Source organism: Salmo salar, chromosome ssa03 (genome assembly GCF_905237065.1).
Source record: "Salmo salar chromosome ssa03, Ssal_v3.1, whole genome shotgun sequence".
Taxonomy (NCBI): Eukaryota; Metazoa; Chordata; class Actinopteri; order Salmoniformes; family Salmonidae; genus Salmo; species Salmo salar.
The window spans coordinates 95949875-95966994 of record NC_059444.1 but is presented as its reverse complement, the minus strand read 5'-3'; the positions used below and the strand labels follow the sequence as shown (position 1 = coordinate 95966994).

The following is a 17120-nucleotide window of genomic DNA, read 5'->3' as shown; positions in this document are numbered from 1 at the left end:
CATTGATCAGTAATAAGGTCCTCTATCAGCTTTCTGAATTGGCCTAGGGGCACAAAAACAACATTTCAATTAGCTGGAAAGTGTGTTGATGCTTTGCTGGAACAAAATCCTGCCCTGCACAGACTGTACTAGTATTTCTAGAGCCAAGCCTTGTTAGGGAGGATGTAGACATTGAATTGATGCGAAAAACAACATATTTATTTATCTTCATAAATGTATACAGAATAATTAGGTTTTATTGGTAGGTTATTAAATTCAATTCACCATTATAAAACCACTTAAACATGCTTAGTTTTAGCTCTCTCGCTCACTCACTCACTCACTCACTGTCTTTCTCTGCATTCTGGTGAGTTCAGAATAAAACCTTTTTTATCACACCAAGTTGTGTCCAATAAGGCCCGAGGAGTTTGTGGTATATGGCCAATATACCACAAACCCCCAGGGTGCCTGATTTCTATTACAAACTGGTTACCAACATAATTAGAGCAGTAAAAATACATGTTTTGTCATACCCGTGGTAAACGGTCTGATATACCACGACTGTCAGCCAATCAGCATTTAGTGCTTGAACCACCCATTTTAGAATCTCATTTTTAGAATTGAGAATGAAACCCCAGAATGTCAGAGCAGAGGTCTAAGTTACAAATAATAAAGGGGTAGAATATGGCTGCAGGAATAGGGTTTGATGAGGTTTGGGTTAGGGTTGTGGTTGAACTGGGTCATTGACATGAAGCTAGGGTTAGGGTTGTGGTTGTGGTTGAGGTTTAAGGTTAAGGCTAGGGTTAGGGTTGAGGCTAGGGTTAGGGTTGTGGTGGAGGCAAGGATTAGGGTTAGGTTTGAGGTTTAGGGTTAGGATTGAGGTTTAGGGTTAGGATTGAGGTTTAGGGTTAGGGTTAGGGTTGTGGTGGAGGCAAGGGTTGGGGTTTGGGTTGAGGCTAGGGTTAGGGTTAGGGTTGTGGTGGAGGCAAGGGTTAGGGTTTGGGTTGAGGCTAGGGTTAGGGTTGTGGTGGAAGCTAGGGTTAGGTTTAGGGTTGAGGCTAGGGTTAGGGTTGTGGTGGAGGCAAGGGTTAGGGTTAGGGTTAGGTTTGAGGCTAGGGTTAGGGTTGAGGCGTAGGCTAGGGTTGGAGTTAGGTTTTAGGCTAGGGTTAGGGTTGTGGTAGAGGCTAGGGTTGGTGTTAGGGTTGAGGGTCAGGGTTGTGGTTGTGATTCAGGCTAGGGTTAGGATTAGGATTAGGATTAGGGTTAGGGTTAGGGTTGTGGTTGTGATTCAGGCTAGGGTTAGGATTAGGATTAGGGTTAGGGTTAGGGTTAAGGTTAGGGTTGTGGTTGTGGTTCAGGCTAGGGTTAGATTGAACCGGGTTACATTATAACCTGTAATGGTTACACTTTTCCATGCAAAAGTGACATCAGTCATTTTCATTTCTTCAATAAAAGTTGTGTATAACAGTTTATAAGGCACATAGTCATAATCATAAGGAAGACTTTTGAAAGTTCAGTAAGAGCATTCATTTCTTTGCTTTTCTCCGCAGGGTCTAGAGGAAAGTGATCAAGTACTCAGGATATGCCTGATTGTCATGGAAAATGACAAACATAGATGGTCCTGATGGGTTGTCTGTCACGCTGTTGTAGAGTTCAACAGTCGTGGTGCTTTTAGCTGGAGGCACTGTCATCCCATGTCGTCCTGCTGTGAAATCTCCAGTCAGAACTCGACATAGGTACATATACTTCTGCCCTTGGAGATCCGGTCTTGAGTATGTGCTTCTGGCAGAGTAGCTGGCACCAACAGCAAAGTAGGTGCCATATCCAAATGCTGTAGCTGGAAAAATTATACATTGCGTCTGGTTTCAGACTACTGCAGAGACAGGACTGAGTAAATGAGAAGCACAAGCTAAGTTTAAAATCAAGAGCAAAATAATTGTACATATAACTTTTACCAATAACCATAGGAGTTGGCAAGACATGACAAACAGATCTGGGACCAGGCTCCTTGTCCATGGAACGTACGCATCTGTCTTACCATTTTTCCCAGCAAAGCTCCGATTGAAGCCATGGTTGTTGATGTGATTGATGGTTGTGTGGCATGTTCCATGGAAGAGCCTCTTCTCATTCTTCTGGTGACCGTTCCTGAGCTCCATGTCATGTTTCTTGATCTGGAGACTCCTCCACAGGGTTGGGTTCTGGATCCTCTGAATCTGAAATAAATTGAGGGAAAACACTTTATATGAGCCATTAATAGACTCTGAAATGTATCCTGAATACCTTCTATACATCTTAGATTATTATTGTGGGCTGAAAAAGATCCAGACAAACAAATATCTGGCTAGCTGACCCCTAGCTGACCCCTAGATTACCCCTAGATGACCCCAAGATGACCCCAAGATGACCCCTAGATGAGCTGAGGGGCCTCATCATTATTTCCAAGTGCTTAACTAAATACTAACACACAAAGTCTCTAATAAACAAACCATTTAATATGGCTGATCTCAAATCAAATCAAATTCAAATCAAATCAAAGGTATTTATAAAGCCCTTTTTACATCAACCGATGTCAAAGTGCTGTACAGAAACCCAGCCCAAAACACCAAACAGCAAACAATACAGGTAGAGAAGCATGGTGGATAGGAAAAACTCCCTAGAAAGACAGGAACCTAGTCAGAAGGCTAGAGACCAACAGATGAGTCACCCTGAACTAATCAACCCATTACTCACACAGTCATGCAGAAAACATCCAGAACATCCGAAGACATAAAAATAACTACAATGGACGTGTATTTTGGAAAACAGGTAGCCTACCTTTATAACTTTTTTGCGGCAGGTGGCTCGGAACAGCTTTAAAACTGCTTTGTGCTCTGTGCTTCCTGGCTGGATGAGGCAGGACAGGCAGGACGTGTTGGCTGGCATGGCATCCCAATGCTGAGGGAGAACCTGAATAGGTTGAGCTTGAACAAACACGGTTATTACTAAGTTGGTGAACAGTTAGCATTTCCCATAAGAAAACCATGTCACACTTAGCCATCATGCTAACACTAACTGGGCATGCATAGTTGTATACAGGATATGATAGTGCCACGAGAAAGAAGAACAGTCTCAGCGAAGCATCTGCCCATGTAATAGTTGTTTCCACTGCTCTAAAAATGTTACCTTCCTCACAATAATGGTATCCATGAACAGAATACAAAGGTTAAGAAAATGCAAATAGACTTCCGGCTAATGGACGTGTTGAACTTGAACTTAGTTAACAAGAGGATAAGCTAAGGTTAAAATAACAAATTAACTCTGTATGGAATACAGCAACCTGTACCTGCTAACTTGTCGATTTGTCTGCTTTTGTCAGCTTTTTTTCCCCCACTTGTTTTGTTAGCAGCCCTGTCAGGCAGGGTGAACTTACACATTTTCCCCCAGACAGAGACCTCCACACGGGGCTGCTTCCTCTCCAGCGCCTGCTGCAGATGGAAGTTATGGATGGGGTGGAATCTCTGGTACTGCCCCCCTGGCTGCTGCTGCTGCCAATCCACCATGTTGCTAGCCACTTTAATGTTCCTGTTGAAGGACTCTTTTTCCCTGGCCTTCCTCAGCATCTCCTGGATTCTCATGTCATGGATGCGGTGGCGGTGGGATTCGGACAGGTAGACAGCGTCGTGTGGGCTGCTGCTGCTCTCTGGTTCCTTTAGGTCCAGGTCCTTGATCCAATGATCCACTTTGGAAGAAATGTGGAAGACAGCCGGATCCACTTCCCGGCCCTCGATGACAATGTCCTCATTCTTTTGTGGCTTTTTAGCTTTACCCCAGTTGAACAATGCTGTGAGAATAAAAGGGAGATACCTAGTCAGTTGTACAACTGAATGCCTTCAACTGAAATGTGTCTTTCATATTTAACCCAACCCCTCTGAATCAGAGAGGTGCAGGGAGCTGCCTTTTATCAACATCCACAGCACCCAGGGAACAGTGGGTTAACTGCCTTGCTCAGGGAGAACAACAGATTTGACCTTGTCAGGTCAGGGATTTGATCCAGCAACCTTTAGATTACTGGCCCAATGCTCTAACCACTAGGCTACCACATGGGACAGAACACACTGTTTTAATGAAGTAATAGGGTATTCTATAGAATGTCATGTAGAATGTCATGTAGAACGTCATGTGGAACGTCATGTGGAACGTCAAGTGGAACGTCATGTGGAACGTCATGTGGAACGTCATGTGGAACGTCAAGTGGAACGTCAAGTGGAACGTCATGTGGAACGTCAAGTGGAACGTCATGTGGAACGTCATGTGGAACGTCAAGTGGAACGTCAAGTGGAACGTCATGTGGAACGTCAAGTGGAACGTCAAGTAGAACGTCATGTAGAATGTCTTACCGTGAGGTTTTACGTATGTAGGCTTTTTGCAGGTGATCAGATATTCAGGTAGAGCCTGGTGACCATTGAAGATGACCCAGGTGTCTCCGCCTCCGTTCACACTGTCATACAGGGTGAGTGGGTCTCTGGCAAAGGCAGGTGGCACGATGAGACCAGGACAGCCAACAATTGACTTGCCAGTCAGCACCTGTGCCTCAATGAAGTAGAGGTACTCCTCGTCAGCTGAGCCCTTCCAAAGCCTCTCTGCTCCATGCACGCTGCCGCTGAAATAGATCCCCTCTCCCAGCTTTTGCTCTGCGGATGAAACATATTCATGCACAGCATCAGAGAAAGTGGACTCCATGGCAACATAAAACCATTTTGTGACGGTTGTGTGTTATTCTAGCTACACACCAGGAATAGGTATGTGCTTTGACTGAAAAGGACTAGTGAAAGTTGCCGACCTGCATATTCTGATTGCGGTAGACCCACGGGTAGAGTACATGTCGGCTAGTGTAACTATTTATTACACCTCGTGTTAACATTCTGTCATAAAGAACACATGTTCATCTTCATAAAAAACATGGTTTTCCAATCTCAAGGCGTTAAATAATAATCAAATACTAAAGTGCCATTAAGGTAACATGGTAGAGGTTTTCATCTTAAATCAGCCATACATTGTCCCTTGTGACATGTGGAATGGAAGCTTGTTGTGTGCAACAGGGAGGGTCAATTCAGTGCAAGCTTCACAAAAACAATGTCTAGCCAATCTATCTATGGGTAAAAGGTTTGATTGTGTTATGGTCGACGCGCTAATTTTTCCACCACAAATCACCAGAAAGAATAGAACCAGCTCACTATGATTGACCATTTTTTTATTTAACTTTATTTAACTAGGCAAGTCAGTTAAGAACAAATTCTTTATAAAATGACAGCCTACAACCAACCATACTCGTACGATGCTAGGCCAATTGCGCACCGCCCTATGGGACTCCCAATCACAGACGGTTATGATACAGCCTGGAATTGAACCAGGGTCTGTAGTGATATAGCCTCTAGCACTGAGATGCAATTCCTTAGACCACTGCACCACTCGGGAGCCTGAACCAGGGTCTGTAGTGATATAGCCTCTAGCACTGAGATGTGGTGCCTTAGACCACTGCACCACTCGAGAGCCTGAACCAGGGTCTGTAGTGATATAGCCTCTAGCACTGAGATGTGGTGCCTTAGGCCACTGCACCACTCGGGAGCCTGAACCAGGGTCTGTAGTGATATAGCCTCTAGCACTGAGATGTGGTGCCTTAGACCACTGCACCACTCGGGAGCCTGATGTTCAATGTTTATTTTGAAAAAAAGGAAGGAATAGGAATAGTTTCACCATATTAAAACGAGAGTTCAGTTCACGCAACAGCGTTGACCTTAAAATGAGGGACACTTGTAAATTAATCACTAATCACGTTAAATAAATTAAAATCTACAAAAATGACTGTCAAAGCAAGAACATACAGTAACTAGGCCTTTACAAAGAGGGTGGAATCATGAAGAAATGTTGGGGTTAAAGAGGGTTTACAATCTTCCTAGAATTTGGGAAAACATGACGAGGGAAACGTGAACTTGAGCAAGTTTTTATTCATATAAAAAAAAACTGATTTATTGAATTTTCCAAATGGTCTATATTAAAGGGCACTTAATTTAATATAACAGGCTTTTAAAATTCAATATTAGTGCAAAACCTTGATTGAAAATATAAAAGGGATGCAAAAGGTACTCTATTTTTGGAATGTCTGTCATAGGCGTCGTAAGGATTGGACCAAGGCGCAGCGGGTAAAGTGCTCATCTTCTTAATTTATTTATTTACACTTGAACAAAATAAACAAAACGACGAAACAGTTCCGTAAGGCAACACAGGCTATACAGGAAAACAACCACCCACAAAACACAAGTGAAACAAACCCCAACTAAATATGGCCTCCAATTAGAGGCAACAACAACCAACTTCCTCTAATTGGAGGTCCTACCAAAACCCCAACATAGAAATAGAAAACTAGATTTAAACATAGAAATAGAAAACATAGAACCAAAACCAAAACCACCAAAACACACAAAACAAACACCCCCTGCCACGCCCTGACCAAACTACAATGACAAATAACCCCTTTTACTGGTCAGGACGTGACAATGTCATTCTTATTCTACAGTTGGCTTCTCTCTTGCCGTCAGGTGGTGCAAACTCCATCTGAATCTCTCTTACCATCAGGTGGTGTAAACTCCATCTGAATCTCTCTTACTGTCAGGTGGTGCAAACTTTGAATCTCTCTAACCGTCAGGTGGTGCAAACTCTGAATCTCTCTTACCATCAGGTGGCGTAAACTCCATCTGAATCTCTCTAACCGTCAGGTGGTGCAAACTCCATCTGAATCTCTCTTACCGTCAGGGGTGCAAACTCTGAATCTCTCTCACCGCCAGGTGGTGTAAACTCCATCTGAATCTCTCTCGCCGTCAGGTGGTGCAAACTACATCTGAATCTCTCTTACCATCAGGTGGTGCAAACTCTGAATCTCTTTAACCGTCAGGTGTTTACCTCAAATCTGAAATCCACAACAGAAGCTTGCCAGAGGTGAACTGGCTAACGTTGGAGTTCAGCTAGCCACGGTTAGCGGTCATCAGCTATCCATTAACTCGAAATGCTATCGCCAGTTTTTTTGTACAGCGCGACTCAGACCAGCGCATACCGGACCTATTTCTCTCTCCATATCCCCGGATTTCTACCGCAGGCTCTGGACATTTACACCTGGATCTTGCAGCTAGCTAGCTGCTACCTGAGTGACTATTGGCAAACGTCGGTCCCGGAGCTAACATACATTTTTCCGGAGCTAGCCAGCTGAAGAGTTCCATCAGCCACTCCTGGGCTACAATCACCTATCCGAACCCTTTTTACTGCAAATGCGGAGCCCCGTTGGGCCTTCACGACTGGACTACCGACGTTATCTGCCCGAGGGAGTTATCCAATCTGGCCCCTCCATCTCGACGTAACCTGAACGCCCATCTGCGGTCCGCTAATCGTTAGCTGTCTGATCGGCTGCTATCTGAATAGGTCTATCGGACAATTTTCTTGGGCCACTATAACTATAACGATTTTGCCAATTGGACTGGTCCCCCCTACCACACGGAACCCCACTAATCTACAGACGGAAACGCACGAGGTGGCTAAAAACAGACCTCCCTCCATCTTCTACCGCTTGCTACCTATGGCTCGGCTAGCTGTCTAATTCTCACTGGACCCTTTGATCACTCGGCTAAGCATGTCTCTCCTTATTGTCAATATGCCTTGTCCATTGCTGTTCTGGTTAGTGTTTATTGGCTTATTTCACTGTAGAACCTCTAGCCCTGCTCATTATACCTTATCCAACCTTTCAGTTCCTCCACCTACACATGCTATGACATCTTCTGGTTTGAATGATGTTTCTAGAGACAATATCTCTCTCATCATCACTAAATGCCTAGGTTTACCTCCACTGTATTCACATCCTACCATACCTTTGTCTGTACATTATACCTTGAAGCTATTTTATCGCCCCCAGAAACCTGCTCCTTTTACTCTCTATTCCGGATGTCACACACGACCAATTCTCATAGCTTTTAACCGTACCCTTATCATCCTCCTCCTCCTCTGTTCCTCTGGTGATGTAGAGGTGAATCCAGGCCCTGCAATGCCTAGCTCCACTCCTATTCCCCAGGTGCTCTCTTTTGATGACTTCTGTAACCATAATAGCCTTGGTTTCATACATGTTAACATCAGAAGCCTCCTCCCTAAGTTTGTTTTATTCACTGCTTTAGCACACTCTGCCAACCCGGATGTCCTAGCCGTGTCTGAATCCTGGCTTAGGAAGTCCACCAAAAACTCTGAAATCTTCATCCCTAACTACAACGTTTTCAGACAAGATAGAACGGCCAAAGGGGGCGGTGTTGCAATCTACTGCAGAGATAGCCTTCTGTCCTACTATCCAGGTCTGTACCAATACAATTTGAACTTCTACTTTTAAAAATCCACCTCTCTAAAAACAAGTCTCTCACCATTGCTGCCTGCTATAGACCACCCTCGGCCCCCAGCTGTGCTCTGGACACCATATGTGAACTGATTGCCCCCGATCTATCTTCAGAGCTCGTGCTGCTAGGTGACCTAAACTGGGACATGCTTAACCTTTTAGGGCTAGGGGGCAGTATTGTCACTTTCGGATGAAATACGTGCCCATATTAAACTGCCTCCTACTCAATCTCAGAAGCTAGGATATGCATATTATCAGTAGATTTGGATAGAAAACACTCTACAGTTTCCAAAACTGTTTGAATGATGTCTGTGAGTATAACAGAACTCATATGGCAGGCAAAACCCAGAGAGAAATCCAACGAGGAAATGAAAATCTGGTTCCTGTAGCTTGAAAAATGGGTGTCTGATTATTTCTGGCTGGGTACTCTGCTGACATAATCTAATGTTTTGCTTTCGCTGTAAAGCCTTTTTGAAATCGGACAGTGTGGTTAGATAAAGGAGAGTCTTGTCTTTAAAATGCTGTAAAATAGTCATATGTTTGAAAAATTGAAGTTTTTGTATTTTTGAGGAATTTGTAATTCGCGCCACGCCTATCATTGGATATTGGAGCAGGTGTTCCGCTAGCGGAACGTCTAGATGTAAGAGGTTTTAACACCCCAGCCATCCTACAATCCAAGCTTGATGCCCTCAATCTCACACAAATTATTAATGAACCCACCAGGTACCACCCCAAAGCCGTAACCAACTTGCGCTCTAAATACAACTCTACTGTTTTCAACCAAGATCTCAGCGATCACTGCCTCATTGCCTGCATCCGTAATGGGTCAGCGGTCAAACAACCTTCACTCATCACTGTCAAACGCTCCCTGAAACATTTCAGCGAGCAAGCCTTTCTAATCGACCTGGCACGGGTATCCTGGAAGGATATTGACCCCATCCCGTCAGTAGAGGATGCCTGGTTATTTTTTTTTAAATGCCTTCCTCACCATCTTAAATAAGCATGCCCCATTCAAGAAATTTAGAACCAGGAAGAGATATAGCCCTTGGTTCTCTCCAGACCTGACTGCCCTTAACCAACACAAAAACATCCTGTGGCGTTCTGCATTAGCATCGAACAGCCTCCGTGATATGCAACTTTTCAGGGAAGTTAGAAACCAATATACACAGGCAGTTAGAAAAGCCAAGGCTAGCTTTTTCAAGCAGAAATTTGCTTCCTGCAACACAAAGTCAAAAAGTTCTGGGACACTGTAAAGTCCATGGAGAATAAGAACACCTCCTCCCAACTGCCCACTGCACTGAGGATAGGAAACTCTGTCACCACCGATAAACCCACTATAATTGAGAATTTCAATAAGCATTTTTCTATGGCTAGCCATGCTTTCCACCTGGTTACCCCTACTGCAGTCAACAGCACTGCACCCCCCACAGCTACTCGCCCAAGCCTTCCCCATTTCTCCTTCACCCAAATCCATTCAGCTGATGTTCTGAAAGAGCTGCAAAATTTGGACCCATACAAATCAGCCAGGCTCGACAATCTGGACCCTTTCTTTCTAAAATTATCTGCCAAAATTGTTGCAACCCCTATTACTAGCCTGTTCAACATCTCTTTCGTGTCGTCTGAGATTCCCAAAGATTGGAAAGCAGCTGCTGTCATCCCCCTCTTCAAAGGAGGGGACACTCTTGACACAAACTGCTACAGACCTATATCTATCCTACCCTGCCTTTCTAAGGTCTTCGAAAGCCAAGTCAACAAACAGATTACCGACCATTTTGAATCCCACCGCACCTTCTCCGCTATGCAATCTGGTTTCAGAGCTGGTCATGGGTGCACCTCAGCCACGCTCAAGGTCCTAAACGATATCATAATCGCCATTGATAAGAAACAATACTGTGCTGCCGTATTCATCGACCTGGCCAAAGCTTTCGACTCTGTCAATCACCACATCCTCATCAGCAGACTCAATAGCCTTGGTTTCTCAAATGATTGCCTTGCCTGGTTCACCAACTACTTCTCTGATAGAGTTCAGTGTGTCAAATCGGAGGGCCTGTTGTCCAGACCTCTGGCAGTCTCTATGGGGGTGCCACAGGGTTCAATTCTTGGGCCAACTCTTTTCTCTGTATACATCAATGATGTCGCTCTTGCTGCTGGTGAGTCTCTGATCCACCTCTACGCAGACGACACCATTCTGTATACTTCTGGACCTTCTTTGGACACTGTGTTAACTAACCTCCAGACGAGCTTCAATGCCATACAACTCTCCTTCCGTGGCCTCCAACTGCTCCTAAATACAAGTAAAACTAAATGCATGCTCTTCAACCGATCGCTACCTGCACCTGCCCGCCTGTCCAGCATCACTACTCTGGACAGTTCTGACTTAGAATATGTGGACAACTACAAATACCTAGGTGTCTGGTTAGACTGTAAACTCTCCTTCCAGACTCACATCAAACATCTCCAATCCAAAGTTAAATCTAGAATTGGCTTCCTATTTCGCAACAAAGCATCCTTCACTCATGCTGCCAAACATACCCTCGTAAAACTGACCATCCTACCGATCCTCGACTTCGGCGATGTCATTTACAAAATAGCCTCCAATACCCTACTCAACAAACTGAATGCAGTCTATCCCAGTGCCATCCGTTTTGTCACCAAAGCCCCATATACTACCCACCACTGCGACCTGTGCGCTCTCGTTGGCTGGCCCTCGCTTCATAATCGTCGCCAAACCCACTGGCTCCAGGTCATCTACAAGACCCTGCTAGTTAAAGTCCCCCCTTATCTCCGCTCACTGGTCACCATAGCAGCACACACCTGTAGCACACGCTCCAGCAGGTATATCTCTCTGGTCACCCCCAAAGCCAATTCCTCCTTTGGCCATCTCTCCTTCCAGTTCTCTGCTACCAATGACTGGAACGAACTACAAAAATCTCTGAAACTGGAAACACTTATCTCCCTCACTAGCTTTAAGCACCAGCTGTCAGAGCAGCTCTCAGATCACTGCACCTGTACATAGCCCATCTATAATTTAGCCCAAACAACTACCTCTTCCCCTACTGTATTTATTTATTTATTTTGCTCCTTTGCACCCCATTATTTCTATTTCTACTTTGCACTTTCTTATACTACAAATCTACCATTCCAGTGTTTTACTTGCTATATTGTATTTACTTTGCCACCATGGCCTTTTTTGCCTTTACCTCCCTTATCTCACCTCATTTGCTCACATTGTATATAGACTTATTTTTCTACTGTATTATTGACTGTATGTTTGTTTTACTCCATGTGTAACTCTGTGTTGTTATATGTTGTCGAACTGCTTTGCTTTATCTTGGCCAGGTCGCAATTGTAAATGAGAACTTGTTCTCAACTTGCCTACCTGGTTAAATAAAGGTGAAATAAATATTCTTTCAATAAAAGGTGGTGTAAACTCCATCTGAATCTCTTCCATCAGGTGGTGCAAACTCTGAATCTCTCTAACCGTCAGGTGGTGCAAACTCTGAATCTCTCTTACTGTCAGGTGGTGCAAACTCTGAATCTCTCTTACCGTCAGGTGGTGTAAACTCCATCTGAATCTCTCTTACCGTCAGGTGGTGCAAACTCCATCTGAATCTCTCTTACCGTCAGGTGGTGCAAACTCTGAATCTCTCTCACCACCAGGTGGTGCAAACTCTGAATCTCTCTTACCGTCAGGTGGCGTAAACTCCATCTGAATCTCTCTTACTGTCAGGTGGTGCAAACTCAATCTCTCTTACCGTCAGGTGGTGTAAACTCCATCTGAATCTCTCTTACCATCAGGTGGTGCAAACTCCATCTGAAAGCCCACTCTGCTGAGCAGGTCACAGAATTGCACAGGCAAGCGCTGGTACATTCGCTGAGAAGAGGTAGACACCTGCAACTGCCTTTTCCTAAGGTCAAAGACCTGCTTCAGAGCTTTGTTCTCCACCTTCTCAACCTGTAACGCATCAGCCATGGACATATTTGATCAGGCAGTGAATACCACAGATTGCACCATTAATGTTATCCATCGTTTCTTGTGACACTCACCCTGACAATTTGAAGTCCGGGAAAATGTTGCTGTCTCTCTTTATAGTCAGAACTGTTGTCATCTACAGGCTTCCTTGGGGAACTGATGAGAGATTGCAGGCCTATTAAACTCAACTCTTCTTTTGCAAAGTCCTCTTGGACTTTGCAGCACAGGGCTTCCACCTCTAACACAGCAGCTTTATAGAAGCCCCCTGGATGGTCAATCCAAAGCGGCCATCTTTAAAGTTCTCCTCGATGGAAACTTCCCTCTTGGTCTGAAGGGAAAGAAGCTCTTCAAACTCCCTCTGGCCAAAGTGCTGGATGAAATTGTTGTGAATGGTGATTACATTCTTCGAGGCAGGGTACAAAACATCCAAATACCAGCGTCTGGCCTCCCTCAATGTCTCATGATAGGCACCGCAGAGCTCGATAAACGGTTGAAAACCTTTCCTTGCATCTCTGGAGTCGGAATGGACCGTTTTGTGCTTAAATACTTAAAGATGAGACATAGAAGAAGAATACTGTTAGATATACTGTAGGAAATACTGTAGGAAATACTGTGAGATATTGATAAAATAATTTATATGTTTAAGGTTTTGACTAAATGACCCTGAAAATGTATAACTGAGTGATTATAATACTAATTCTATAACTGTGTGTGCATAGGACAAGCTAAGACTTTACTATTTAGCAATATAAGTGAGACATTCAAGGAAAAGGAGAACTGTTAACAGACAGCAGACAACTTGTGACCACTGTGAAACTGATAACAGGAAGAAGGTCTCCCCACCCAGGGAGGGGAGAAACCTTTAGGCTTACAGTAGATTATGTAACATGGGGCAGGATAAGCATTGACAGTGTTAAAGAAGAGGAGGGGAATTTGTAAGGGGTATGACATATGGTATGACCAAATGTTAGGTATAAAAGGCTGTGTACATTGTATGATATTCAGAGCCCTCGTGAATAAACTTGGTTGACAATTGTAGGCTGGGCCTCCGTTTGTGTCATTTAACCAGAACCTTACAAACTCTGGGGTGCAGACTGAGTAGTTTAATTGAAGTTCAGTTTATGAACATTGGGAACAAAATTCTCATAACAGATATACTGTAGGAAATACTGTGAGATATACTGTAGGAAATACTGTGAGATATACTGTAGGAAATACTGTGAGATATACTGTAGGAAATACTGTAAGATATACTGTAGGAAATACTGTGAGATATGTGGCAAGTGTTCTGATAATACACCAATGATAATAAGAGTTCCCCTTCATCTACTTCTTTTGTCCAGGATCTCACCTTGAGAGGAGGCACTGTTGGAAGAACTAAGAACTAGATCTAAAATGGAGCTGGAAGAAATGGCAGCAGTTTTACGGGCGCCCAACCAATTGTGCTATTATGTGTTTTTTTCGCGTTATTTGTAACTTATTTTGTACATAATGTTTCTGTAACCGTATCTTACTGCAAAAAAAGATCTTCTGGATATCAGGACAGCGATCACTCACCTCGGATTAAACTAAGATTTTTTTCTTCAACAAGCAGGACGCACAGGACATTCTCCAAACACCCGACAAGGCCAACATCCCAGTTATTTGCAAGAGGAAGAGATGCAGGTACAGAGGACACAGAACAGGATGCCTTGTACGGCGTCATGGATATTCAGCTAGCGGGATATACACTGCACCGGCAGGATAGAACAGCACACTCCGGTAAGACGAGGGGGGCGGTCTGTGCATATTTGTAAACAACAGCTGGTGCACGAAATCTAAGGAAGTCTCTAGATTTTGTTCGCCTGAAGTAGAGTATCTTGTGATAAACTGCAGACCACACTACTTGCCTAGAGAGTTTTCAGCTATACTTTTCGTGGCTGTTTACTTACCACCACAGACGAATGCTGGCACTAAGACCGCACTCGGTCAGCTGTATAAGGAAATAAGCAAACAGGAAACCACTCACCCAGAGGCGGTGCTCCTAGTTGCCGGAGACTTTAATGCAGGGAAACTTAAATCAGTTCTACCTCATTTCCATCAACATGTTAAATGTGCAACCAGAGGGAAAAAAATTCTAGATCACATGTACTCTACACACAGAGACGCGTACAAAGCTCTCCCTCGCCCTCCATTTGGTAAATTCGACCACAACTCTATCCTCCTGATACATACCCCAACCAGAAGCCATGGATTACAGGCAACATTCGCACTGAGCTAAAGGGTAGAGCTGCCGCTTTCAAGGTGCGGGACTCTTACAAGAACTGCGACGAACCATCAAACAGGCAAAGCGTCAATACAGGGCTAAGATTGAATCATACTACACCGGCTCCGACGCTCATCGGATGTGGCAGGGCTTGAAAACTATTATGGACTACAAAGGGAAGCACAGCCGCGAGCTGCCCAGTGACACGAGCCTACCAGACGAGCTAAATCACTTCTATGCTCGCACTGAGGCATGCATGAGAGCATCAGCTGTTCCGGACGACTGTGTGATCACGCTTTCCGTAACCGACGTGAGTAAGACCCTTAAGACCTTTAAACAGGTCAACATACACAAGGCTGCGGGGCCTGATGGATTACCAGGACGTGTGCTCTGGGCATGTGCTGACCAACTGGCAGGTGTCTTCACTGACATTTTCAACATGTCCCTGATTGAGTCTGTAATACCAACATGTTCCAAGCAGACCACCATAGTCCCTGTGCCCAAGAACACAAAGGCAACCTGCCTAAATGACTACAGACCCGTAGCACTCACGTCCGTAGCCATTAAGTGCTTTGAAAGGCTGGTAATGGCTCACATCAACACCATTATCCCAGAAACCCTAGACCCACTCCAATTTGCATACCGCCCAAACAGATCCACAGATGATGCAATCGCTATTGCACTCCACACTGCCCTTTTCCACCTGGACAAAAGGAACACCTATGTGAGAATGCTATTCATTGACTACAGCTCAGCGTTTAACACCATAGTACCCTCAAAGCTCATCACTAAGCTAAGGATCATGGGACTAAACACCTCCCTCTGCAACTGGATCCTGGACTTCCTGATGGGCCGCCCCTAGGTGGTGAGGGTAGGTAGCAACACATCTGCCACGCTGATCCTCAACACAGCGGGCCCTCAGGGGTGTGTGCTCAGTCCCCTCCTGTACTCCCTGTTCACCCACGACTGCATGGCCAGGCACGACTCCAACACCATCATTAAGTTTGCAGATGACACAACAGTGGTAGGCCTGATCACCGACAACGACGAGACAGCCTATAGGGAGGAGGTCAGAGACCTGGCTGGGTGGTGCCAGAATAACAACCTATCCCTCAACGTAACCAAGACTAAGGAAATTATTGTGGACTACAGGAAAAGGAGGACCGAGCACACCCCCATTCTCATCGACGGGGCTGTAGTGGAGCAGGTTGAGAGCTTCAAGTTCCTTTGTGTCCACATCAACAACAAACTAAAATGGTTCAAACACACCAAGACAGTAATGAAGAGGGCATGACAAAGCCTATCCCCCCTCAGGAAACTAAAAAGATTTGGCATGGGTCCTGAGATCCTCAAAAGGTTCTACAGCTGCAACATCGAGAGCATCCTGACTGGTTGTACCACTGCCTGGCACGGCAATTGCTCGGCTTCCGACCGCAAGGCACTTCAGAGGGTAGTGCGTACGGCCCAGTACATCACTGGGGCTAAGCTGCCTGCCATTCAGGACCTCTACAGGTCCTCTACCAAGGAAGGCCCAAAAAATTGTCAAAGACCCCAGCCACCCCAGTCATAGACTGTTCTCTCTTCTACCGCATGGCAAGCGGTACCAGAGTGCCAAGTCTAGGACAAAAAGGCTTCTCAACAGTTTTTACCCCCAAGCCATAAGACTCCTGAACAGGTAATCAAATGGGTCCCCGGACTATTTGCATTGTGTGCCCCCCCCCCCCCACCCCTCTTTTTACGCTGCTGCTACTCTCTGTTTATCACATATGCATAGTCACTTTAACTATACATTCATGTACATACTACCTCAATTGACCCGACCAACCAGTGACCCTGCATATTGGTTAACTGGGCTATCTGCACTGTGTCCCGCCACCCACCCCTCCTTTTACACTACTGCTACTCTCTGTTTATCATATATGCATAGTCACTTTAACCATATCTACATGTACATACTACCTCAATCAGCCCGACTAACCGGTGCCTGTATATAGCCTCGCTAGTGTTATTTTTCACTGTCTTTTTACTGTTGAGGCCCTTTGACAGCTGGGTAGAAAACCTTTCCTCACCTGGCTTCTTGAACTTCATGGCACCTGCACCGGCATCAACACCATGGAGCACAGCAGTACATCCAAACTTGCTATGCAGGACATATGTCAGATCTGGCCCGCATTGGTCCAGGATGATCACCATCTCCTCCTCCAGAGGGATGTTCTCTGACCTGGCCATTGCTCTTACAGAACAGGGAATATTGATCTGAGGAATGAGGAGAACATTTAAGATCAATAAAAGATGGAATATGCGCCACTGTCCGCCCCACCGGCGTTGTTATTGTTTTTGTTTTGTTGACCAAGTGGAGGTGAGGAGCGTCACGCACCGTGGTGAAACAAAAACACTACACACTCTGCTGTTCTATCACGTCCCGTGATGCAATGATGTCTGAGGGAAAAAGCAGCGTTGGTTGTTTGAAGTAACTTCGGTAGTGTATGTTGTAATATCACAAATGGACATGGCAGTTTCAC

The 17120-nt window shown here is 44.9% G+C and overlaps 1 protein-coding gene across 1 annotated transcript; it reads right to left on the bottom strand.

The window, feature by feature from the left end:
• Positions 1-1084: 1084 nt before the first annotated feature.
• LOC106601944 (protein mono-ADP-ribosyltransferase PARP14) lies at positions 1085-16851 on the bottom strand. The gene is made up of 8 exons (XM_045715906.1): positions 16668-16851; positions 12428-12899; positions 12173-12335; positions 4356-4649; positions 3389-3799; positions 2794-2939; positions 2018-2192; positions 1085-1816 (listed from the first exon to the last, which is right to left on the bottom strand). The coding sequence occupies exons 3-8, from the start codon at positions 12249-12251 to the stop codon at positions 1533-1535; spliced, it is 1389 nt and encodes a 462-aa protein (XP_045571862.1). The 5' UTR covers positions 12252-12335; positions 12428-12899; positions 16668-16851; the 3' UTR covers positions 1085-1532.
• Between the last annotated feature and the right edge of the window lie 269 nt (positions 16852-17120).